The sequence below is a fragment of the Pinus tabuliformis genome, chromosome 7, assembly GCF_031772625.1.
Source record: "Pinus tabuliformis cultivar Carrire ecotype Pingquan chromosome 7, CPIR1, whole genome shotgun sequence".
In the NCBI taxonomy this organism is placed as follows: Eukaryota; Viridiplantae; Streptophyta; class Pinopsida; order Pinales; family Pinaceae; genus Pinus; species Pinus tabuliformis.
This window is the reverse complement of record NC_142293.1, coordinates 499,891,914-499,917,175: the sequence shown is the minus strand read 5'-3', so window position 1 is coordinate 499,917,175 and position 25,262 is coordinate 499,891,914. Positions and strand designations below refer to the sequence as shown.

At 40.2% G+C, this 25,262-nt stretch overlaps 1 protein-coding gene across 14 annotated transcripts in view; it reads left to right on the top strand.

Moving 5' to 3' along the window:
• Positions 1-25,262, top strand: part of BNS (bonsai) — a 154,412-nt gene that overhangs the window by 61,575 nt on the left and 67,575 nt on the right. For all 14 annotated transcript variants that reach the window (XR_016266658.1, XR_016266660.1, XR_016266657.1 and 11 more), the window contains one exon: positions 3,533-3,586. Coding sequence is in view for 10 of the 14 variants with exons in the window: in XM_089458377.1 (XP_089314503.1) it covers positions 3,533-3,586 (54 nt within the window). In the remaining 4 variants the exon portion in view is untranslated. The remainder of the gene's footprint in view (positions 1-3,532; positions 3,587-25,262) is intronic.

Genomic DNA, 25,262 nt, shown 5'->3' with positions numbered 1-25,262 from the left:
CATATTGCTTCCCAGGAACTTACATCCATAGTTCCTTCAGTTTTGTCAACTGCCTCATATTTCATATGGGGACATATTATGTTGATTTCATCTTGTCAATTTGTGAAGCATGCCTCCATGCATCTTTCCAAAGGAAGAGATCCCTTTTCTTTGATCATGTTCATGAGGTAGAGCATTTACCCATGCTATTTGCAACTATATGATGACATGACTTAATCTATCAAATATATACATACCTCTTTTCTCCTTTTGGTCATCTAGACTTCCTTCGACAACTTCCTTTCCTTGATTGAAAGTACTTCAACCATCTTGACATGCTGCACTCCTTTGTCACCATACCATCACCCTTCTAAACAATGTATTCCACACAAGGTGAAATGATCAGCGAGACACTTCTTCCAAGAGAGGGGAACCTTCTAATGAAGATTCCAACAAAGGATCTTAATTACCCTCATTCTGCAAATGCTCCTTCCTAATGATGATGATGTATGATGGTTTCTTTTTACCATGATAGATGACTTTCTCCTACCCATAAGTGCCGCTTATGCTTTTAATGAGGTTACCAAGAACTACTTCCTTTCTATGATGACTGCTACATTTATGTAGACTTCTACTTCAGCTATCCTTGTAATGATGATGTTATGAGCTCTTGCTTCAATATGATGCCATCTCCTAATATAATGCATCCTATCATACTTACAATGCTTCCTATCATGATAGCTATTATTTACAAAACTGAAAAGAACTAAGTGAAGGAGATTGTCTCATTCATAGTAGAAATATTTCACTTCCTCCTTTGATTTCCTCTTTTCGGGTTCTTCCACTTCTTCGATGATATGGGATTCATTCCTTTCTTTTCTTTTCTTGTTGTCCTTCTTGATATTAGGACAATTTCTCTTGTAGTGCCCATATTCCTGACAACCATAGCATTGGATCTTCGACATATCAATTTTCTTCTTTTTTCTGAGGACTAAACTTCCCAAACTTTCGTTTCTTCATAGCCATGGCAACAAATGCTTGAACTTGCTCGTTTGAAACTGCATCGCTTTTTGCCTTCAACTTGGTTTCTTCAATTTTACATAATGACCAAAGTTCACTGAAGGGGTGGCTTCCTTCCTTGCACAGATGCTTGATACAAAGTTGCCCCATTCCTAGTGCATTGAGCACAACTGTGGTCATCTCTCTATCAGACATTATTTCCCCCCACTCTTGTAGTTGATCCCGTACTTCTAACACCCTCATAAGATATGAGGCTATACCTTCTTCTTTTGATACCTTCATCTTATGTAACTCGGTTCTCAAAGATATTACTTCTTTTGTAGTGCTTACGGAGAATAATTCTACCAATTCATAGATGTCTTTTGATTTTTCTAATTTTGCTACATAGGGGATGAGAGAATCCTTGATTGATTCTATAAGGATTCTTTGAGCCCTTATTTCCCCCTTCATATACTTTGTTTGAGCTTGAGCTTCTTCCTTTGGTGGTTCGACAATTAAACCCTTAACATGACCAATGACTTCATTTTCTATGAGGATCAAATATGTCCTCTTCTTCCATGCAAGGAAATTTGATGACCCAACCAATTTGTTGCTTTCCTTGCAAAACGAAGTCATTTTGATAGATTCAGACATAGATATATGGATACTTACTTATCAAGTGAAGATGCTTCTTTGATGATGATATCTTCAACTTGATGCCTTTCTTGATGATGTTGATGATAGAAGATGTCTTCCTTCAAAAGTGATCCTTGACTCAAGGAGAGGGAGATCACCTTGATTCCTTGATGATGATGACAACGCCTTTTCTTGCTTCCTCAGATGATAGTGTAGAATGTGGTGGCTTTTCCAAGGTGCTTCAAATGTAGGGTCTTTCTTTGATTGAGTGGATGTCGGGTCCTTGAGGTCTTCTTTTCTTTGTGATGAAGTTTGTTCAATGTGTAAGCTTCTTAAGAATGCTTCAATTGAAGAACCGTTCTTTAAATGAGCTAGGTTTTTGAGGTCTTCTTTGATGCTCGTTAATTACTTTCTTCAAGATGATGAGAGGGTTAGTTCTTCTTGATGATTGATGATATTCTTGTGCTTCGGCCCTTGAATATCCTTCTTTAAGCTGCATTTCCTTTATGTAGTCACCTTAGCTTTGCTACCGTGTTGAGAAATCTAGGGGCAACAAGTTAGGTGATTTTGCTTATTTTGATAACTGCTTGTGATGTAATTTTTCTTAACTTAATTAGCTTCTTGTTTTACTTGATTATATTTAATGTTCTTTTCATCAAACAACTACCAAACCATAAAGAACAATAAGACAAGAGGACACAAGATATAGGTGAGCAGCTTGGGCCAAAACCTCTCCACTTGAGAGGAAAACCCACAAGAATTCTTCTCTTCTTATAGAACCTCAATTGACGAATTCCAAGACTTATGACCGTTGACCAAGGCCCCTCCAAGACCAAGTAAAACCTTTCCTTGATGAGAGTTCCTTCTAGCAACTTCGACCTCAACAATTTTTGCGAATTCGAACCCCCAACAGATTCTTCTACAACTTTGACCTCCCAGTAGATTCTTTTGCAACTTCGAGCCCCCAACAAATTCTTTTGCAACTTCGTCCTCTAGCAGTTTCTTTTGCAGAAACCCTAGATCTTGCATGTGAGGAAATTATGGTAGATTCTTTCTCCTTTCCTCTTCACTTGAGTTGATTCTCTCTTCTAGAGAAATCGGCTTGCAAAGTGTACTTATTAATGCCCTAACTTGACTTCTTCAACTTGGTCTTTTCTACTGCAATAGGTGCCTTGATTTCTTTGCACATGTGGAGAGTAATAGCCCAAAAACGGTCCAAGATTCTCACTCTTCATTTCTTCTTCTTGTCCTTCCTTTTCTTCTTCCTTGATCGAACTTGTGTGAAGTGACTAAGTGTTCCAATTGAGGTCGAACTCTCCTTTATATATAGGTCTCCTACTAGGTCGAGTTGCTTCTTTTAGGCCGACTTGTCCACTTGAGAAGGCCGACTTGATCTTTGCACCATGACGAGGTCTTGGAGGGTTTTTGACTCTAGATTTGACTCAAATAAATTTTCTTTACATTATGTAACATGCCCAAAAGGGTCTTCCATACATGACAATGACTCAATTGACTTGTAGACTCAATGACAAGCCCTGGAAGCACTCAATGGGTGCTTGTCTTGTAAATAAATTTCCCTTGATCACGAAACCCATCCCTCAAGAATAACAATAATAAATTTATTTTTCTCTTTACATTAAGTACATAAAACCATGATTACATATGTCATTATGAAGACCGAACCTAGTTACATATTTCAACATAAATATCAGTTCTCTCTTAATCAATGTTATTTATTGTCTATTTATAACTGGTGGTCATATCCATTAAAATACACCATGAATATCATTTCATACTCTTGAGTCTTTATCTTTATTTACAGAACTGTGTAAGAAGGGTTGTGAAAACAAAGTTACATTTATTATCTCAAATTTTTTCTTTATTACTAATAGTTCGTAGTTTGTTCATGATGTTACAGATGTTCCTTTGCCTCCTGGAATGGCACCTCTGCCAGATGAGATTGAAGATGCAGGTACTTTTCTTACCTCCCAAGCCCTATGTTGCAAATCAAAATATGAAAAAACTCTTCAAATTTCAGGGAAGGAAACTGAGGGTGAAATGTGTGCCGTGCAGGCAGTTGTGTTTATTGTTTGAAATTTTTTTGGTTCATAAACTCTGATCGGTTCTCTATTATGATTTCATGCTTTTAAGTGGCATCCCTGACCAACAATATAAATTGTAATTTTGTGTTAGAACTTAGTATAACCATTGATAGGCTTTTAACTTTCCTGCAATAAGGTTCAAACATTCAGCATAACCACACTAGTTCTACTACCTAAAAGTCAACCATCAACCTGCAAACAGGCTGATTGGATGGAGTTCACATATATGTGTGCCTTTTAATGCACAGGGATCTGGGTTCTAATCATTCTTAGTGTTGAGCAGATTGCCCTATATCCTCATTTCGAATTTGTAGAGCTAGTCTAAGGCATAGAGATTCTAGACAAGTACTCACCCATTTTCCATGGTCTCAAACATAATTTCAGCATTTTTCCTTTATACATCACACATGCATATAAAATTTAGTGAGTGTAGAGGTTGATACCATAATGTGCTAAATTGCAAGTGATGATAGTTTGATGTCTTTATTTGACGGGTGTTAGGGATGCCTTAAGAAAGATAATGAACCAGATACGTTGAATCCTGCTCAATATATAGCATTTATCCTATGTTGCATGATAGTGGAAAATGGGTATGTGCTGGAAATGTAAACCACCTAAATTTTGGAAAGGGGATATGTTGTAATAAAAAATACAAAAGGATATAAATTTTAAAAATAAATCCAATTTGTCATCAAAATCAAATAAGTGTCTTAGCATGATTATGAAAGGTTAATAACAAGATCAGTTGTTTGGATGGATCCTAGTGATAATTTCCTGAGCCGAAACAAGCTTTTTGGACGTTGAAACATGGTCTTTAGGTGAAACCCATCTGAAATGCCATGTTTTCAAATCGCGAAATGCCAGTGAAATGCTTGATCACATTTCCAATGCATTTGGTCAACGTTTCCATGTTTCAAGTGGTTGAAATGCCACAGGGTTAGAGGTTTCATGCAATATAGATTTTATTGTATTTTCACTGATTTAATGACAGCCATATTTCATTAGGATTTTATTGGCATTTTGTAGTTCATACCTTATTAGATGACTTCTTAGTAGGTTTTTTCTTCTTATTCTTCTAGTTCTAGGTTTTCTTTTGTACTCTTGGGAGATGATTTTGCACTCTTCATTTTGTCCATTTTGTGAGCTTGTACTTTCATTCCCATTGACCTATATTAGTCATCAGTGGATGTCAATATAATTTTCATTTCATTGCATTTTGACAATAGTAGTTTTTAACATGCTGGTGGAAATGCTGTTGACTACCAAGGAGGTGTTTCCTAGTGCTTTTGCCTTTTGCCTAGGAAAACACATGAGAATGCATTTTTAGTAAGTGACTTCATGAGTTATTTCTCATGCGACCTAAAGTCACTTTATGAGGTACTTTAGTACTGTATACTTTATATTATTATAGTCACGTTATGTTTTTAAGTTGACTTTATGAGAAAAAGGTACAAGGTACAAAAACAATATTAAAGTGACTAGGGAGCTCATTAATGGAGGGGGGAGACATAAAAAGGGGGTCAATGGGAGATTAGATCTCCACCCTTGATCAAGGAGAGCTGACATCGAATCTCAGCCCTTGATCTTAGGGATAGGGTTCTCTCAATTTAATAAGACTAAAAAGGAGGAAAAAGGTAAGAGAACTCTCATTCTTGATGTGAAGTGTGGGAAGAGAGCAAGAAGAAGAGGAGAGTTTGCTGAGCAAAGATATGGTTGAGATAGCTAACCTACAGAAAAGAGACCCTACTATGGGCTCGAATGTCACAGCTGGAAGAGGCACGCAGTTCTAGGAGGATTGAAGCACAAGCACACAAATTGAGGAAGGTTTTCTGTAGCTCCCAGCACAGATTTCGAGGCAGAGGGAGGCAGGAACAGGCCCTAAATTTCTGTGGGACGCAGACTGAGAATCAGATCGAAATTTCAGGCATCTTCAGCACTGAAATCGAGGAGGTTTCCTGCACAAAATTTGAGGGGAATCTGTCAGAACAGTGGACCAAATTTTGAGGAAAAATTCTGGGCAGAGAGCACAAAATTCATTCTGTCAGAGGCTTGAATTTGAGAAGTCTGAGTGGTTGGGAAGAAGCACAAACTTCCAGGCAGTGATTGCTGGAGCAGAGGCACAAATTCCTAGGACAGTGGCACAAAAATCTGGGAGAGATAAGTACACTATATTTTGTAATTTAATGCTGTTAAAATTCTTGAGAATAGGCAATATAAAATCTCCTTCTAGACTGGTTTTCACCTTGTGGGTTTTTCTAGGGTCAGAGTTGACCAAAAATAAGTCTCATTTATGTGTGAATGCTTGTCTTATTTTCTTATTAGCTGTAAAGAGAGTGAAAGAAAAGTAGAAGTAGTCCTTTAGTGTTTCTCTTGTAATTTGTGTTTAGGTTTTATATGCAATAAATTGTGGTTGGCCATTAAACTTCTATGCAAAACCAATTGAAACTGGGGTGGGCTACAGCAGGGCTGAGCTTCAACAGAACCTTAATTAAAAATTTCTACATGGTATCAGGGCTGCCAGTGAAACCTTCAGCGGATAAACAGTGAACCTACAACAAGCATAAAACTTGCCTTATATACCAGAGAACAGTGGTTGAGAGGGAGGTTGGTTGTTGAGAGGGCCATGGCCACTGGTTTGAGGGTGGAGGATAGACTGAGGGGGGCTGAAAACATTGGTCCCTAGAAGGAGAGGATAACCTTGTTGCTTGAAGAGTTTGAGTTGTGGTATATTGTAGAGAGTGTAGTAGTTCCACCTACAGATCATGTTCTATTAGCAGAATTCAACGAACGTAACGTGAAGGCTAAGATAATCCTTCTAGATGCATTGAAAGGCCACCTTATACCTCATTTGTCAGGGAAGAGGTTTGCTTATGGGATGTGGGCGTCCTTGATCACACTTTACCAGAGCAATAATGAGAATAGGAAGATGGTGTTGCGTGAGAAACTAAAGAACACCAAGATGATCAAAACTGACACAATGGCTTCATACCTTACCGAGATCACACAGTTGAGAGATGAGTTGGCTGCAGTGGGAGAGATTGTCCCTGAGGACCAGTTGGTCAGGATGGCATTGGACGGTTTTCCCATGTGGTGGGATGGATTCATTGATGGCATTGTTGTTAGAAAGCATTATCTTTGGTTGGAGCAGGATGTGGGATGATTTCGTCTAGTAGGAGATCAGGAGGAGTGCCAAGAGTGGCAGCCAACGTGGTGGGGTAAAAGTGGAGAATGTTTCCCTCACAGCTAAGGGCAAGAAGAAGGCCAAGAAAGGGTCTTCTAGTAGGGCCAAGCAGCAAAAGTGCAAACAAAAGCAGAAGGAAAGGGACATGAACAAAGTGAGATGCTTTGCTTATCAGAAGATGGGTCATTATGCTTTACACTATCCCAATAAGAAGGGGAAGAAGAAAGGCGTTGCAGCTTCAGTAGAGGTTGATGAGTTTTCCACCATGTTTGACACTGAGTTTGCTTTAGTGGCGAGTCTTGCCACTAGTGTCACATCTTCCAGTGTTTGGTTTGTTGACAATGGAACTTCTTTCCATATGACTAGTGTCCAGTATTGAGGACAGGGGGCATGTAGTGGTGTTCCAAGGTGGATAGGTGCTTATATATCCCAGGAGATCCAGTATCACTTTTGCTAGAGCGATTGGAGTCCGCAATAGGAGGCTTCACAGGTTCATGTTTCAACCTAATAGAGCCTTAGTGGCATAGACTAGTTGCAGTGATTTGTGCAAGTTATGGCATAGGACGGTGGCCCACTTGCACCATGGAGCATTTAGGATGTTGAGGGAGATGGTTACAGGTTTACCTGAGTTCAACAATGCGTATCATGATGTGTGCAGGGGGTGCTTTGGGAAAGTACACCAAGACACCTTTCTCGAGCAGTCATAACAAGTATTCTGGATTTGATACACTCTAATGTGTGTGGTCCTATGTCTCATGTATCATTGAGTGGATTTGAGTACTATGTTACTTTCATTGATGACTACTCCAGGAAGACCTGGATTTTCTTTATGAAGACCAAGGATCAGGTCTTCAAGAGGTTCCAAGAGTTTAAGGCTCTTGTGGAGAACCAAGTGGGAAAGAAGATCAATGTCTTGAGGATAGACAATGGGGGCAAGTATACCTCCAATGAGATGGAGTTCTATAAGAGTGCAAACATCAGGGGGAAGTGCATAGTGCCTTATGACCCCTAGTATGATGGGGTGGCAGAGAGGAAGAACAGGCCCATAGTGGGTACAACGAGAGCTATGTTGCATGACCAGAGGCTACCTTTCTTCATATGGGTCCAGGCATGTAACACTGCAATGTACTTGCAGAACAAGAGTCCACACAGAGTCTTAGGGAGTAAAATTCCTGAGGAGGCTTTTCTTGGAAGAAGCCTGAGATTGGGCACATGAGGATTTTTGGGTGCTTTATTCACATATCCTCAAGGAGAAGAGGACAAAGCTAGAACCCACCGTAGAGAAGGGCATTCTTGTGGGTTACAGTGAGACTCCCATGGCCTACTGCGTATACATTCTTGGGTAGGGGAAAGTTGTCCTGAGGATGGATGTGAGATTTGAGGAGGAGAGGGCCTTGAGGGTGTCTCAGGATGATGATCTAGTAGAGCAACAGGCTCCCCAATAGTGTGAAAATTCCACAACAGGAATCCCTACTGCAGCAACTGATGATATTACTCCTATTTGTTAAATTTCTTTAAATAAATTACTTGCTGTTTCCTATGACAAATATCGTAATACATACGCTGCAGCTTTCACTTAATTAATTATTATGCAGAAACAAGAGACTGAGCAACAAATTTATTTTAATGAAAATTACGATTTTTCCTTAAGGGAAAAAAAGACACTGAGCAAGAAAGAAAATACAACACAATAGACACACTGTTGTTTTTGGACAAATGTCCCCAGAAAAACCCAATGCGGGAAAACCGGTGTTGCAGTTCTGAGGGTTTATTATTATTAAGCAGTAGAAAATTTTGAATACATCTCTGAATACCTCTCAGGTTATTCAGTTACAGAGAGAGAAATACTGGCAAAAAGAATTGTGAGATTACCTCACACTATCACTCGAAATCCTGGCTGATTCAGCCCCAGAATGATTGCCCCCTGCTTTTCTGGCTGCCTCTGTGCTGCCTCCATACAATATATGTGTCAGCGTAGCGTCAAGCTGTCTGGGGACAACGTCAATCCTCGGGCTGGTCGATTTGTTGCCCAGGAGATTCGATTTCTGCCTCTCAATCTCACACCGTAGCTCTCGACTTCTGAAACTCGAATTCCCTCTACAAATTTCGAACTCCCTCTTGGCTTCTGCGCTGCCTCTGCGTGGCTCTGCGTCAGCACCTTTAGCTCAGCGCTGCCACACCTGGATTACTCTTTGTGTCTCTTTGCCGATGATTCTCCGGCTGAGAAAATCTCTCTCCAGATGCTGTCCCTGCCCTTCAATTGCAAGAAATCTCCTTGATCGAAATTTCCTCCTGAGAACTTCTCATTTCAGAAATTTGATCTCTTGATCTCTTGGTGTGTTTTCCAAATGACTCTCAAGCCCCTTCTTATATCTTTCTGTTGGACAACCAACGACCTAGATTAACTCCTAATCAAAGGCTCAGATCGTTTTGGCTTGATCTCCGTCTTCTTCTAGTAGTTACATCACCAATTAGATTAATACCTATTAATATTTTAATTTTCATAAGTTTAGACTTAGGAACTCCATTAAAAATATTAATTATTTTAATAAAATCGTTTCTGGGTGGAATTTCCAAAAACGATTTCTAGGTTCTTTGAAATACATGTGCCCAAGCCTCCCTGCAAAATTTGAGGCCTAGAGCACATCTGATGCTACCTCAAATCAGCAAGGGCCACATAATAGGTTTCAGGATCTTCAGGAGGTACACCAAGGTCAAGAGGATCACCGACTTCTGGGGTGACAGGTTCATAGAGTACAGGATCACTAGGCACAAGATCTCAGATTACAGGTTCACCATAGACCACAGGGGAATCCTCATCTAAAGGAGAGGCTCTAGGGGAGGAGATTCCCACACCAGTATAGGAGGTTACTTCAGGGAAGAGAAAACCAAGATGGCTTTGTGATTCTTTGTTGAAGTCTTGGAGTTGGTGGGGAAATCCAAGTGGTCAGTTAGGGAGAGCAGACCTCTAGAGAGGTTGGGTGGCTATGTGGCAGATGTTATGGATACTAAGCTAGTTAGCTACGAAGAGGTTGCGAGTCAATATATCTGGAGGGATGCCATGGTGCAGGAGCATGCTTCCATCATGAAGAATGATGTGTGGGAGATAGTGCCAAGACCTGAGGGGAAGTCAGTGATGACTTCCAAGTAGCTCTACAAGATCAAACATGCTGCAAATGGTAGCATGGAGAAGTTCAAAGCTCGTTTTGTGGCATGGGGGTTCTCATAGGCAGAGGGAGTTGACTATGAGGAGACCTTCGCACCAGTTGCTCGTTATACCTCTATTAGAGCAGTGATCTCCATAACAGTTGAGATTGGGTGGAAGATTCACTAGATGGATGTGCAAACCTCCTTGCTCAATGGGGCCATACAGGATGAGGTGTACATTGAGCAGCAACAGGGCTTTGAGGTGCATGGGAGAGAGTATCATGTGTGTAGGCTTAAGAAAGCCTTATATGGATTGAAGCAGGCGCCATTAACATGGTACAAGAGGGTTGATATTTACTTGCAGCAGATGGGTTTCCAGAAGAGTGGTGCAGGTCCCAACCTATATTTCATTATGGTTGGCGAGGATCCACTCATTCTGGTTCTGTATGTGGTTGATTTGTTTATTACAGGAGGAGAGACTCCTTCAACACTGCAAGAGGGACCTTGCTTCAGATTTTGACATGATCGATATGGGACTAATGCACTACTTTTTGGGGTTGGAGGTTTGGTAGAAGGATGGGCATATTTTCTTGGGCCAGGGCAGGTATGCAGGTGACATACTGAGGAGATTTCGTATGGAGGATTGCAGGCCTATGGCTACGCTTGTGATCACCAACTGGAAGAAGCTGCATGCTTCGGATTTTGAGTTGGTGAACCTCACTATGTATTGTCAGTTGATCAGTTCGTTGATGTATCTTGTCAACACTATGCCAAATATTTGTTTCACAGTCAATACATTGAGTCAGTTTATGATGGAGCCCAGGAGGGTGCACTAGGTGGCTGCGAAACATGTGTTACGATCCCTTTGAGGCACAATGGATTATGGACTAAACTATATCCAAGAGGATGGAGTTACGTTGATAGGTTGTGTAGACTCATATTGGGCAGGCAGTGCTAGTGACGAGAAGAATACTTCCGGATGTTGTTTTTAGGTAGGGTTGGACACTGGTGTCGTGGTTCAGTAGGAAACAAAAATCAGTGGCATTGAGTTCCGCGGAGGCTGAGTGCATTGTAACCAGTTAGGCCAGTTGTGAGGATATTTGGCTTTGCAAGTTGTTGTGTGGCTTAGTTGGTCAGAGGTTGAGACCGATTACAATATACTGTGATAATCGAAGTTACATTAAATTGATGGAGAATCCAGTATTTCATGACCAGTCGAAGCACATAGAGATCAAGTACCACTTCATTTGGGATTGGGTTTAGAGTAGAGTAGTGAAACTTGAGTACATATCCATTGAGGAGATAGACATCCTCACTAAGTCATTGCCAAGGGGCAAGCATGTGTATTTCAGAGATAAGTTGGGAGTGGTGAGAAACACCTTCCTTGGTAAGAGGGAGTGTTGAGAAAAGGTACCAAGGAGGTGTTTCCTAGTTGTTAAATTGGCAACTAGGGCAAAACTCCATGTGGGTCAGCTTATTTATGGCAGCTGATAATTTTATTGGATCCCTCTCGTCGAGAGGTGTAGGATTGATCCAAAGATCATCCGATTACGATAAGTATTTATGGAGATATGAATTTATTTTGTTTATGTAATTATTATCAAGCCGACCAGCTCTTATGTAGGCTCTAGAAGGCCAAACGTCGTGTCTATTCATCATCTACACATTAGTATAAATAGATGAGGTTTGATGTCATTTGAAGACACATTCTTGAGTGATCTCTTCCTCTCCACGTCTTGGGTTTTTGGAGGAGGAGAGATACCAAAGAATACGATGCCCCTATCTAGCAATTATACGCACAGCTAAATGATGCCCTAGCTACAAGTACGATGCCTTAGTCCAGCTATTAGACGCACGGTTAAGTGATGCTCTTGATACAGTTATACACTGTCAATAAAAGGGAACCACAGTCAAAGCATATGGAACAATACGCAGTTCATACGGTGTCTATACGCTGGTCATCACATATGCACACAGCATACACTTGATCTGGCAGCGTAGATAACACACAGCAACACAATGCATTCATGGCACGTAATATATGCAGATCTGGCAGCGTAGAAGATACACACTTTTCTCAGATGTTAACGCAGTCAATACGCAGATCAGTCATCGTAATGTCTGTAGCAGCCGCAGTCATAAAACTATATATGCACAAACACTCATAGGATGTAACACAGCGTGGATGGTATATACGCTGTCATGCACAGCTTTACCATGCAGTCAATATACGCTCAGGTATGGAAACCCTATACGCTGAAATGAAGAAATCCACACGCTGATCATTCAACGTGATTCCTGGAACAGCTGCTGTCATAAATTCATAACACGCAGTTAATAAAGGGTCCATACGTAGTCATGGAGATATCCTTACACACAGTTCATATATACGATGTTCAACATTGTTCATGTTATTATACGCTGTTCATATGTCATATATCTATGCTGTTCATGTTATGCACAGAGATATCCATGTGCAGTCATAACAACAATTAAGGTATGAGGTCGTTGTAAATTCCTGTAGCCGCAGTCATGCACTCACAATGACAAGGATCATGCACAATGATGCTACTGATAAATGTGCAGCATGATGATAACCAGCACAATGATGCATAATGATAAATGGCAACGTTATCATAAACAAGATCATGAGCAGCTTGAGAAGGCCCTGGAAGAAGCAGAATGATGTATGAACGAACCACATGATGATGATGCATATTAGTATGGGCAGCATAATAAGATCATGAACATGGGGGGGCATGATGATTATCATGATTAGTGCAGCATGGTTCAGTACATGGTGAGGTGCAGCAAATGGACGAGATGCAGCACAATGATAGGTGAAGGAGTCACCTTGAGAATCAGTTGAAGCAGAATGTCTTCAACTGATCTCATCATTATACGAAATGATCTATGCTAGATCTAGATAAGTCAAAGTGTTGACTTCTGTTGTAAATGTACACTCTCTCTCTCTCTTTCTCTGCTGAACTTTGAAGATAAAAGAAGATTTGATCAAAGGGTTTCCCCACACATTGTGGGGTTTGTCCCTGGCTCGCGCCATATCTTGTGTCCTCGTCTTGGCTTGTCTTCTGCGTTTTATATTTATGTTCTATCTGCAGTTTATCTTAATGCTGATGGGATTGCTAACTGTGAAAATTTAAATAAATTGCTCTAGCATAGAACATACCTAAACTTAACATGGTATCAGAGCTGAGGTGAAGACAATGCCCAAGCAAGAGTGAAATAGCAATCACCGAAGATAGTTGGGACAAGACAGAAGGATCAATGGGTTCCTCATAATTCACCTAGGGTGAAGTCGAAGCAGAGAATGTTATCAGAATGACACAGCGGAAGATTTTGATGGTCCATCTTAAGATCACTTCATTGGGAAGTCCGGATCTAAGGGTGGAAGGAAAGGCGGATGCCTTGTTGAAATAAGTTCGGCCGTTATGCGAAGGAGTGTCCGAATGGCAGAGACACATCTCTTGATGAAGATAACAATCATTCCTGGGACATGTTCAATGATCAAAAGAATCACTGGTAATGCAGGTCATCAAGGAAATGGTCGAATCTTCCACGAAAGCAAGGAACCCCAAAATCTCCTTTATGTACCTGATCAAACCTGATGTCCATCTCGGAAATGGAAGTCAAAGGTTGCAGGGTGGCACTTATCGATGGAAAGGTACGTGTTTGAAAATAGATCTTTTAAAGATGTTTTTGAGTTCAGGGTTGTATCAAGTTGCAGGAAGTCCATTGGGGACCATGTCCATTGACTCAGCTCTAGAGGTCTGTGAGTCAAATGGTGACTAGGATGCCTGAATTCAAAAGGAAGCATGAAGGTACATGTCTGAAATGTACCAAAGGAAAATATTATAAGGGTACCATTCCCCTCATGCAGCAGGTTCACAGGTTTGGAACAACCCGAGGAGCTTTCAAGGAATCTCATGTATACAGGTGGAAGAAAGCCCTCTATGGCTTGAAGAAAAACACCTCAGTCATAATATGAGAGGATTGATAGCTGTCTAATGCAGCTGAGATTCACTAGGAGTGAAACCGATCTAAACCATTACTCGAAGGTTGTGGATGATAAACCTCTCGTACCGGCACCTATGTCTGACAGGTGCAGACCCTCTCATTTATAGGAGACAGAGGGAGTTGGATTCTGAATGTGGGAAGATAAGATGCAAGCTTGTGACTGCCTCGAGGATCTTAACTTTCAGAAGCTATACGGTAATGATGTCGGACCAGATTTGGGAAATGCCTCTGAGTTTCATAAACTCATTCGCGTTGATGTTCTTGGAGAACCTCCGTCCGGACATCTGTGTTGCAGTTAGCATGGTGAGCTCATATTTGGTTGAGCCTCACTAGATTGGTGCCAAGAATCTTCTGAGATATCTTCAGGGCACAATCTCTCATGGATTGAGATACACTGCCGGAAATATGAAACCTCATGATTATTCGAATGATGAGTGGGCCGGAAGTATGGAGGATCACTAGAGCACTTCTCAGTGCTGTTTGGAATCTGCCTTGATATCCTGGATGAGCAGGAAGCAGAAGTCGGTGACTCTGAGCACCACCAAGGCAGAATACATTGCCGATAGTATGGCCTTCTGTGAGGCAGTCTGGTTGCTGAAGCTCTTCAGTGAGCTGTTTGTACACATGATGAATACCACTGTGAATCTCTGTGACAACCAGAGATGGGATTAGATTATTGAGGAATCCCGTATTTGACAATTGCTCCAGCAGATAGACATCAATTTCTGCCTTATCTGGGATATGGTAAGTCGATGATCAAGGAGGCTCCATCACACTGAGATGATGTACAAGACAGAGCCCTGAGGAAAGATCAAATTTGTGATTTTCCCGAACGACTTGGAGTCGTCGAGAGACCTTTGTAAAAGGGTCCTGCATGCTGCATACATTGAGCTCTAGGAGCTTTGGGGGGCTTGCAGTTCTATTGGAGCAACATACGACCACAGGGTGACTCACCCTCCCCTGGTGGTGCGCACTGAAACAAGATGATTCGCTCTCTTGTGGGACAAGATGATTCGCTCTCTTGTGGGACAAGATGATTCGCTCTCTTGTGTAGCAGGATTGATGTGTTCTCCTGTGAGGCCTGGATTGATGTGTTCTCCATGGCGATTGTAGCAGGATTGATGTGTTCTCCTGTGAGGCCTGGATTGATGTGTTCTCCATGGCGATTGTAGCAGGATTGATGTGTTCTCCTGTGAGGCCTGGATTGATGTGTTCTCCATGGCAGCCTGGATTGATGTGTTCTCCATGGCGATTGTAGCAGGATTGATGTGTTCTCCTGTGAGGACAGGACTGATTAAGTTCTCCTGTCGAGGCATCCTACCCATGCAGTCTGGGACTCATGGGAAGTACCTCTCATCTGATCAATGAGCAGGGAAATGAAGTTAGGGACCATAGTAGTACCGATGGACGCATTGTTGTATCTACCGTACTCCCTATGCTAGGATGTCCTCCATTGATCTGGGATCAATGATACTGGTCTGGGACCAGTGGTAGGAGTTGTACATGCTATGACGCTGACTTCGGGTCGGCTGAGACTGGTCTGGGACCAGTGGTACATACTTCGAGACTGACTTCGTGTCAGTGCAGTACTGGTCTGGGACCAGTGAGAGTGGTACATACTATGACGCTGACTTCTGGTCGGTTGAGACTGGTCTGGGACCAGTGGTACATTCTCTGAGACTGCGATACTGGTCTGGGACCAGTGGTAGGAGTGATACTTACTATGAAGCTGACTTCGGGTCAGTTGAGACTGGTCTGGGACTAGTGGTATGCACTCTGAGACTGACTTCAGGTCAGTGGAGAATGATATGACTCATTCTCGATCAATTCTTCTTCTTCATAGTTCAGCGGAGATGAGCAGAGCAGAGCAAGAGCCAGCAGCGCTGAGCAGAGCAGAGCCGAGCCAGCAGAGCTGAGCAAAGATGAGCAGAGCAGTGCAGGGCACTGATGGCAGAGATAGTACAGTCAGACATATGGATCAACAGATGGAGTTCCCCCTAGTTGAGAGGGAGTGTTAAATTGGCAACTAGGGAAAAACTCCATGTGGGTCAGCTTATTTATGGCAGCTGATAATTTTATTGGATCCCTCTCGTCGAGAGGTGTAGGATTGATCCAAAGATCATCCGATTCCGATAAGTATTTATGGAGATATGAATTTATTTTGTTTATGTAATTATTATCAAGCCGACCAGCTCTTATGTAGGCTCTAGAAGGCCAAACGTCGTGTCTATTCATCATCTACACATTAGTATAAATAGATGAGGTTTGATGTCATTTGAAGACACATTCTTGAGTGATCTCTTCCTCTCCACGTCTTGGGTTTTTGGAGGAGGAGAGATACCAAAGAATACGATGCCCCTATCTAACAATTATACGCACAGCTAAATGATGCCCTAGCTACAAGTACGATGCCTTAGTCCAGCTATTAGACGCACGGTTAAGTGATGCTCTTGATACAGTTATACACTGTCAATAAAAGGGAACCACAGTCAAAGCATATGGAACAATACGCAGTTCATACGGTGTCTATACGCTGGTCATCACATATGCACACAGCATACACTTGATCTGGCAGCGTAGATAACACACAGCAACACAATGCATTCATGGCACGTAATATATGCAGATCTGGCAGCGTAGAAGATACACACTTTTCTCAGATGTTAACGCAGTCAATACGCAGATCAATCATCGTAATGTCTGTAGCAGCCGCAGTCATAAAACTATATATGCACAAACACTCATAGGATGTAACACAGCGTGGATGGTATATACGCTGTCATGCACAGCTTTACCATGCAGTCAATATACGCTCAGGTGTGGAAACCCTATACGCTGAAATGAAGAAATCCACACGCTGATCATTCAACGTGATTCCTGGAACAGCTGCTGTCATAAATTCATAACACGCAGTTAATAAAGGGTCCATACGTAGTCATGGAGATATCCTTACACACAGTTCATATATACGATGTTCAACATTGTTCATGTTATTATACGCTGTTCATATGTCATATATCTATGCTGTTCATGTTATGCACAGAGATATCCATGTGCAGTCATAACAACAATTAAGGTATGAGGTCGTTGTAAATTCCTGTAGCCGCAGTCATGCACTCACAATGACAAGGATCATGCACAATGATGCTACTGATAAATGTGCAGCATGATGATAACCAGCACAATGATGCATAATGATAAATGGCAACGTTATCATAAACAAGATCATGAGCAGCTTGAGAAGGCCCTGGAAGAAGCAGAATGATGTATGAATGAACCACATGATGATGATGCATATTAGTATGGGCAGCATAATAAGATCATGAACATGGGGGGGCATGATGATTATCATGATTAGTGCAGCATGGTTCAGTACATGGTGAGGTGCAGCAAATGGACGAGATGCAGCACAATGATAGGTGAAGGAGTCACCTTGAGAATCAGTTGAAGCAGAATGTCTTCAACTGATCTCATCATTATACGAAATGATCTATGCTAGATCTAGATAAGTCAAAGTGTTGACTTCTGTTGTAAATGTACACTCTCTCTCTCTCTTTCTCTGCTGAACTTTGAAGATAAAAGAAGATTTGATCAAAGGGTTTCCCCACACATTGTGGGGTTTGTCCCTGGCTCGCGCCATATCTTGTGTCCTCGTCTTGGCTTGTCTTCTGCGTTTTATATTTATGTTCTATCTGCAGTTTATCTTAATGCTGATGGGATTGCTAACTGTGAAAATTTAAATAAATTGCTCTAGCATAGAACATACCTAAACTTAACACTAGTGCTTTTTCCTTTTGCCTAGGAAAAGACATGGGAACACCTTTTTAGTAAGTGACTTTTATGAGTTATTAAAGTTACGTGGAGTCTTCTTCAATTACGTGGAGTCTTCTTCAATTTAACTACAAAATGAGGTGGCAGTTACCAGTTCAGTTAGAACGAGTTAGTCTTCAATAGTGATTGGAGAGGGAACGAGTTAAGACTCCAAGTGTTGATTGGAGAGAGGATGAGTAGAACTCTTAGTTAACTCGCAATCAAAACTTGAACTTCTAAATTGGACTAGGCCTTCTTGCAATGCTCGAATTGGGTCTATAAAGAGTAGGACGAAGGCACATGATCAACATAAGTTTGTGAGATCATTCTTTGTGTGTGGAGTGCACATAATTGAGGAGCAATTGTGCGCAAGGATTTAGGAGGAAGTGCGCAAGGAAATAGTGGCTTCTAGTGCGCAAGGAAATAGGAGCAAGGATCAGGGATTTGCAAAGGCAAGTCATGTTGAAGAATCTAGGGCAGTTTGCATTAGATAGATTCTTCTATACTTGATAACAATTTGAGAAATGATTTTACTATTTATCTTATCTTGATCTTCGTCTTATTCTGAGTGTGTGTGTTTACTTCATCAAACTGCTACCAAAACAAAGAGACAAGAACATAAGAAGTTGACATTCTACCAGGGCCAAAACCTCTCCCTCTTGGAGAGGAAAGCCCGCACATAATTCTTCTTATAGAGATTCTAATTGACGAACACCAAGACCATTATACTTGACCCTTTATGCCACTCCAAGACTAAGACACCATTCTTCTTCCTTTGTTACTACTGAGATCAACTTCATCATTGTTGTTTCACTGAGGTCATCATTATTGCATTACAATAGTACCATTGCTGCACCTTCATTGAGATCATCACCATGTTAACTAGGTCTCCATACTGACCTTGTCTTCATCGAGATCATGACTGTATTTACATGATTACTTCTATGAGAGTATAGCTGTACTTAGAATGTATGCCAAGACAGAGAACATTACTATAGGATCACCGAGGTTCTTATCATTACAATGAGAGTGTGACTGTGAGTATGTCAAGAGTGTATTATCCTCTTCATAACAGATATGCCGAGACTGTGTGTGCTACTGTGGGATCATCGTGATCCTTAACCATGCCAAGGCAGTAATACTGAGATCCTTCTCATCACATATATGCAAAGACTGCTGATATCCACTGAGACTGATAATATTCTTTCTCCATCGAGATCTTCCTGCACCAAGACTGTTTCAGAGACATCCGAAAATGTGTCCTTCTGTAATGCGGATTTCAGACCCCTGTACTTGTTCGAGATTTCAGAGATCCGAGTTGTAGAGAGATGTCTGAAATTCCTCGACTGTAATTCTGAACTTACATGCATATATATAGTGGTTTGATCCACATTTTAAGCCGACCAGTTAGTGTGAACAAATGTGTCTCTATTTGCAAGTTGACATGACTTTTATTTAGTTCATTTGCTGGCCGACTTCATACAGAGGATTGTGCTCATCTTGGAGGGCTGTTCTAGACATTCGATTTGACCCGTATACATTACACATAGGCTCAAGAAGAGCTCTTCAATTTTCTTCTGACTCTTTGACTTTCTTAGACCTATGGAATGAGCAAGAAACTCATTCATATAATTTATAAAAATAATAGTTCTTTTTCTTAACAAGTACAAAGATCAAAATTACATTGACAAATATTGAATCTAGTTACCCTTTTCTTCAACACTCCCTCTTAACTAGGGAGGTATTTACAATGGTACTTGGTTATTCTCAATCTGAAGAATTTCTCATAAGAAGAATCAGATTGGTAATCCCATTTGTATAGCATCATATCAATCAACATTGTCATAGTGAAAGGCCTTGACTAATAACTCCATCTCTCCATGAGACCATGAGCTACAATGTTGATGAGACCATTGATTTATAGAGACCTTCATCATTGTCTCTCAAGGTACATACCCACCCGGGTGTTCACTGAGTATGACCTTCTAGGACTATTCTTATCTTGGATTCCCAGCCCTCAAAGAATATCCGTGCCTACTTTTATCTTGGATGCCCTACACATCCTCAAAGAGTATCGGATGCCAGATGATTACCCAATCCTCCCATTCTTTCTTCCCAAGTGAAGACAAGAATCTTGTGTCTATCATGTGTCTATATTTCCATTCATGGCCTTCATCTAGACTTACGACTGTTAGTCCTGGTCTAGTGCATGACACATGACATGGAAAAACACAATTGTCATGAAGAATTTCAACCCCCACTCCAGTTATCAATTTTCCTTATCACTCCATGCATTTAGTTTTAAATCCAAGCATGATAAAAAATTCTAAAATCTGGAAATGACAATATTTTCTGAAAACACAAATTTAGAGATTTCACAATTGCTGAAATTGCAGAAATAAAACATAGCAAAATTATGACAGCCACACAGAAAATAGCAGTGATTTTTGGTCAATGTGACCCTAGAAAAACCCCCTACAACTCTTGGGGAAAACTAGTTTGAGAGCTCTTCTTTATTTTTGAAAATGCTTTTACAGAGAAACTGAAATACACAGTAAAAATTCCAGCAACCACAAATTACAACTTATCTTAATTTCCGTGCTTGAACTCCACCTCGAAAATCATGCCAATTAGCAAACAACCAAAACATAAATTTCTATAGCAATAAAACAACATTAAATGTTGTATGGCTTGCCTCGAAAAATTTGCCCAAAACTTGCCGTATGGACTGTACAGACCGTACGGATTTCAGAAATTTGTGCCTAAGTCTGCCTCAAAATTCGTGCCGTTGTTGTTGTCCCTCTTCCTCGATTTCTGTGCCTTTCTCCTGCTGTACGGTTTTGCCTTGGGATGTGTGCCAATAAATGTTGTTGTCCAGATTTGCTGAAATGTATTTTTGCTGCTCTCCTTCACTTCTTCACTACTCAGAAATTTTTTCCTTGCTCTCTCTTCTCTTTCTCTCAAATGCTCATGAAAGAATGAATTGATATTTTCCTCTTCTCTTCTCCTTTTATTCTCTAAATGACCTTTTGAGTTACCCTAAGATCTAATGGCTAAGATTCATTTAGATCTAGGGATGAGAATAAATGTGCATTTAATTCTCACTTTCTATTTTTTAACTCACCCACTTAAATAAAAACCCATTTAGCCTTTTATTTCCATAGTCACTTTTCCACTTTCTAATTCTTCATTGACTTGAATAAAGTCACCTTTAAATTAGAATGTAACTTTACCACTTATAAAGTCACTTTTAAATTAGAATGTAACTTTACCACTTATAAAGTCACTTTTAAATTAAATTGACTTTACCACTTACAAAGTCACTTTAGGAGAAAAGAAAAAAATAAATTTGGACACTTTTCCCTAGGCCAAAGACCAAAGCCTTAGGGAACCACTTGTCCTCTGGTACCCAAATTTTAACATGTCACTCCTTTGTAATCAGGGGTGATCTTAATTCAAACTCCCTCTTGATGAGGGACCTGTCAGAGCTCCCTCTTAGCTAGGGACTCTTCTATATATCAATAACTTTTTCTTTGTGGGTCCTTTAGCTGCTTGATCAACTTCTCTCCTTGATGTCATGAAATTTAGTTGAGCTTCTTCCTTGTAGGGCAACAACCGTCGATCACTTTCCTTCTTATTCCGTCATGTCATTCCTTTCTTTATGGAAAGTGGCCTTCTTGGTACATATCTGGAACCTTCTTCATATGACTATTTCTTTTCTCTCCATGCTTCTTTCAGGAGTTTCCATCCATCACATGAATGCTGGTTGCACTTGTACTTACAAGTCTTGTTCTAGTTGCCCTGCATGAAATCATCCAGATATTATTCAAGAAATTAAAACATTATATTAAATTAAATCATATCTTGCGAGATGGCGCTTCATCATGACATCTTCTTGTAGGTATCAACATGCTGCACACATATTGTCACATCTCCCAAAGATATCCATTATCAAGGGTCTTCATTCTTTTCAGACTTTCATCAGAGGCTTCATATCTTTTTGGGAGATTTCCTGGTAAAATCTTCTTGGTCTTTTGGATGTTGATTGCCTTCATCATGTTTGCATATCTCACGATCTCTTCCTTCCTCACACATTCCATAACTTTCAATCACAGTTTCTTTATTGTAGTCAATCACTTCATACTTCATATGAGGACATATTATGTTGATTTCATTTAGTGTGACTTATGCCTTCCTGCATCTTTTCAGAGGAAGAGATCCTTTTTCTCTTGATCATGCTTCGTAAGATAGAAGTAAAGATCCATATTACTTGCAACCATACGTCATGACATTATAATATTAAACACAAGCATTCATACCTTATTTTACCTTCAGGTCATCGAGGCTTCTTCCAGCAACTTCCTTGTTTGAAAAGATCTTCAATCCCTTGATCTGCTTCATGTCATATCATCATCTCATGGATTCCATACGTTGGAGTTCTTGTTGAAACTTGAAACACTTGCTTCCTCTCTAGATTAGTGAACCCTACGATGAGGATTCCATTAGATAATTTTGAGGATCTTGTATATCCCCAACTGACAGATGTTTCCTTTTGAATTGATGTATGATGAGCCTTAGATGACTCATTTCTTTCCTTTAATGTTCAATGAGATTCCCAAGAGCTATATCCTTCATGTTTGATTGCCATGGATTTTGTCCTTTTTGTCCTTCATGATTTCCATGGTGATGTCACGAGCTCTTGCTTCTAATGCTTTCATGATGCTATGATGCATCTTATTATCATTGCCATATCTTATAACACAAGATATAGGAGCTTATGATAGGATCCTTTTGTGAGGGATACCATCTTACTCATAGGAGAGATTTGATTCTCCCCCTTTCCTTGGCTCTTTTCTTTAGCTTCCTCCATCTTTCAGTGATATGAGCTTGCAAAATCTTTCTATAGTGTTGAATCTTAACTATACTTATTTTTGTCTTTGCTTGAGGACCAACTTTGCCTTTCCTTTTTGCACAAGGTTGAATTCTTTTATCCTTTAATAGTATAGATTGCAACTTGTCTTTCTCTATCTAGCATAGCGATCACAAATTGCTGGGTGAGGTAACCTTCTTTGTTCATTGATATTTGTTACCTTGCTCATCAATGATGACTACCTTCTTATCATCTTTCCTAGATCTTCATGAAGTTATTCCTTCATTCTTTGATACCTTTACTATTGTGTAGGTCTAAGTGACCTTCTTTACTTTAATTTCCGAGAGTATATCTAGCATTTCATATATCTCTCTTTATGTCTCCTCTTCTGCTATTTAGGTATGAGAGGACTTTTGAGTGATATCATATGAATCCTATGAATCTCTTGATGGATTCAAACAATGCTTGACCTTCATAGACCTTTTCATAGATATCAATGATTTCTCTTTTCTATGAGGATTATGACAATCCTCCTTATTCTATGCAAGGACTTTCGATTATCTAACCGATTTATAAATCCCCTTGCAATCATGAAATCATTTAACCAAATCTGATTATAAAATTGAAAGATACTTACTTGATGTGTGGAGAGGAGATCTTCACCTTGTTGCTTCTTTTGCTTGAGCTGCCCATCATTAGTATCCTTTCATCACGACTTCCTTGGAGGCCTTTTAGCACCATGACATCAAGTGGTCTTGACATCATCGACACTGCTTCACGACCTTCCCAATTAATTTTAAGGTACTTTTGACTTCAACATATTGTTGACATGTTAGTGATACTATGTTCTGATCCGAGCACCATGCTATTGAGATCATAATCATAGACAGAATTCAAGACTGTGACAAGTATATTGATATGGCACTGCATAGTGATGTCTATGTGCATTGTGTAGAGAGGCAATGTATTGAGAGCCCAAACTTGTCAATGAATAACATAACTAAACAGTGGGTGGCACTGTATAGATAGATTGTCTCATCACCGAAACTGCCTTGATGTAATAACTATACTGAGACAGTGATGTAATCATGGATTGTGAGAGGTATTCCTTGGATTACTTCTGCAATATATATATACTTGAGACTATCTTTTATGGCATGGAGAAAGTTCAATGATCAAGAAATGAGGATCACTGATATACTCCATCAAACTGAGCACGAGTTGAGTGCATGATTGTAATTACTGAAGTTGATACTCCATGACTATTGTAGACTTGCTTGTTGTATACTTGTTCCTTTAATCCCTTCATCCTACTTTGATGTCCTTGAAGACATATCCTTTTATGTCTCTTTTGCTGCCCTTTATTTGACTTCAACACCTTAGCTCTGATACCATGTTGAAGAATCTAGGGCAGTTAGCATGAGATAGACTCTTCTATACTTGATAACAATTTAAAATGCTTTTATTATTTATCTTATCTTGATCTTTTTCTTATTCTGAGTGTGTGTGTTTACTTCATCAAACTGCTACCAAAACAAAGAGACAAGAACACAAGAAGTTGGCATTCTACCAGGGCCAAAACCTCTCCCTCTTGGAGAGGAAAACCCACACATAATTCTTCTTGTAGAGATTCTAAGTGACGAACACCAAGACCATTATACTTGACCCTCTATGCCACTCCAAGACCAAGACACCAATCCTTTTCCTTTGTTACTACTGAGATCATCTTCATCACTGCTGTTTCACTGAGGTCATCATTATTGCATTACTGTAATACCATTGCTGGACCTTCATTGAGATCATCACCATGTCAACTAGGTCTCTATACTGACCTTGTCTTCATCGAGATCATGACTGTATTTACATGGTTACTTCTATGAGAGTATAGCTGTACTTAGAATGTATGCCAAGACAGAAAATTACTGTAGGATCACAGAGGTTCTTATCATTACAATGAGAGTGTGACTGTGAGTATGTCAAGAGTGTATTATCCTCTTCATAATAGATATGCCGAGACTGTGTGTGCTACTATGGGATCATCATGATCCTTATTGAGATCCTTCTCATAACATATATGCGAAGACTGCTGATATCCACTGAGGCTGTGATAGTATTCTTCTTGCATCGAGATCTTCCTACACCGAGATTGTTTCATAGACAACTGAAAATGTGTCCTTTTGTAATGCAGATTGCAGACCCCTGTACTTGTCCAAGATTTCAAAGATGCGAGTTGCAGAGAGATGTCTGAAATTCCTTGACTGTAATTCTGAACTTACATGCCTATTTATAGTGGTTTGACCCACATATTAAGCCGACTTGTCAGTGTGAACAGATGTGTCTGTATTTGCAAGCCGACATGACTTTTATTTAGTTCATTTGTTGGCCGACTTCATCCAGAGGATTGTGATTGTCTTGGAGGGCTGTTCTAAACATTCGGTTTGACCCATAAACATTACACATAGGCTCAAGAAGAGCTCTTCAATTTTCTTTTGACTCTTTGACT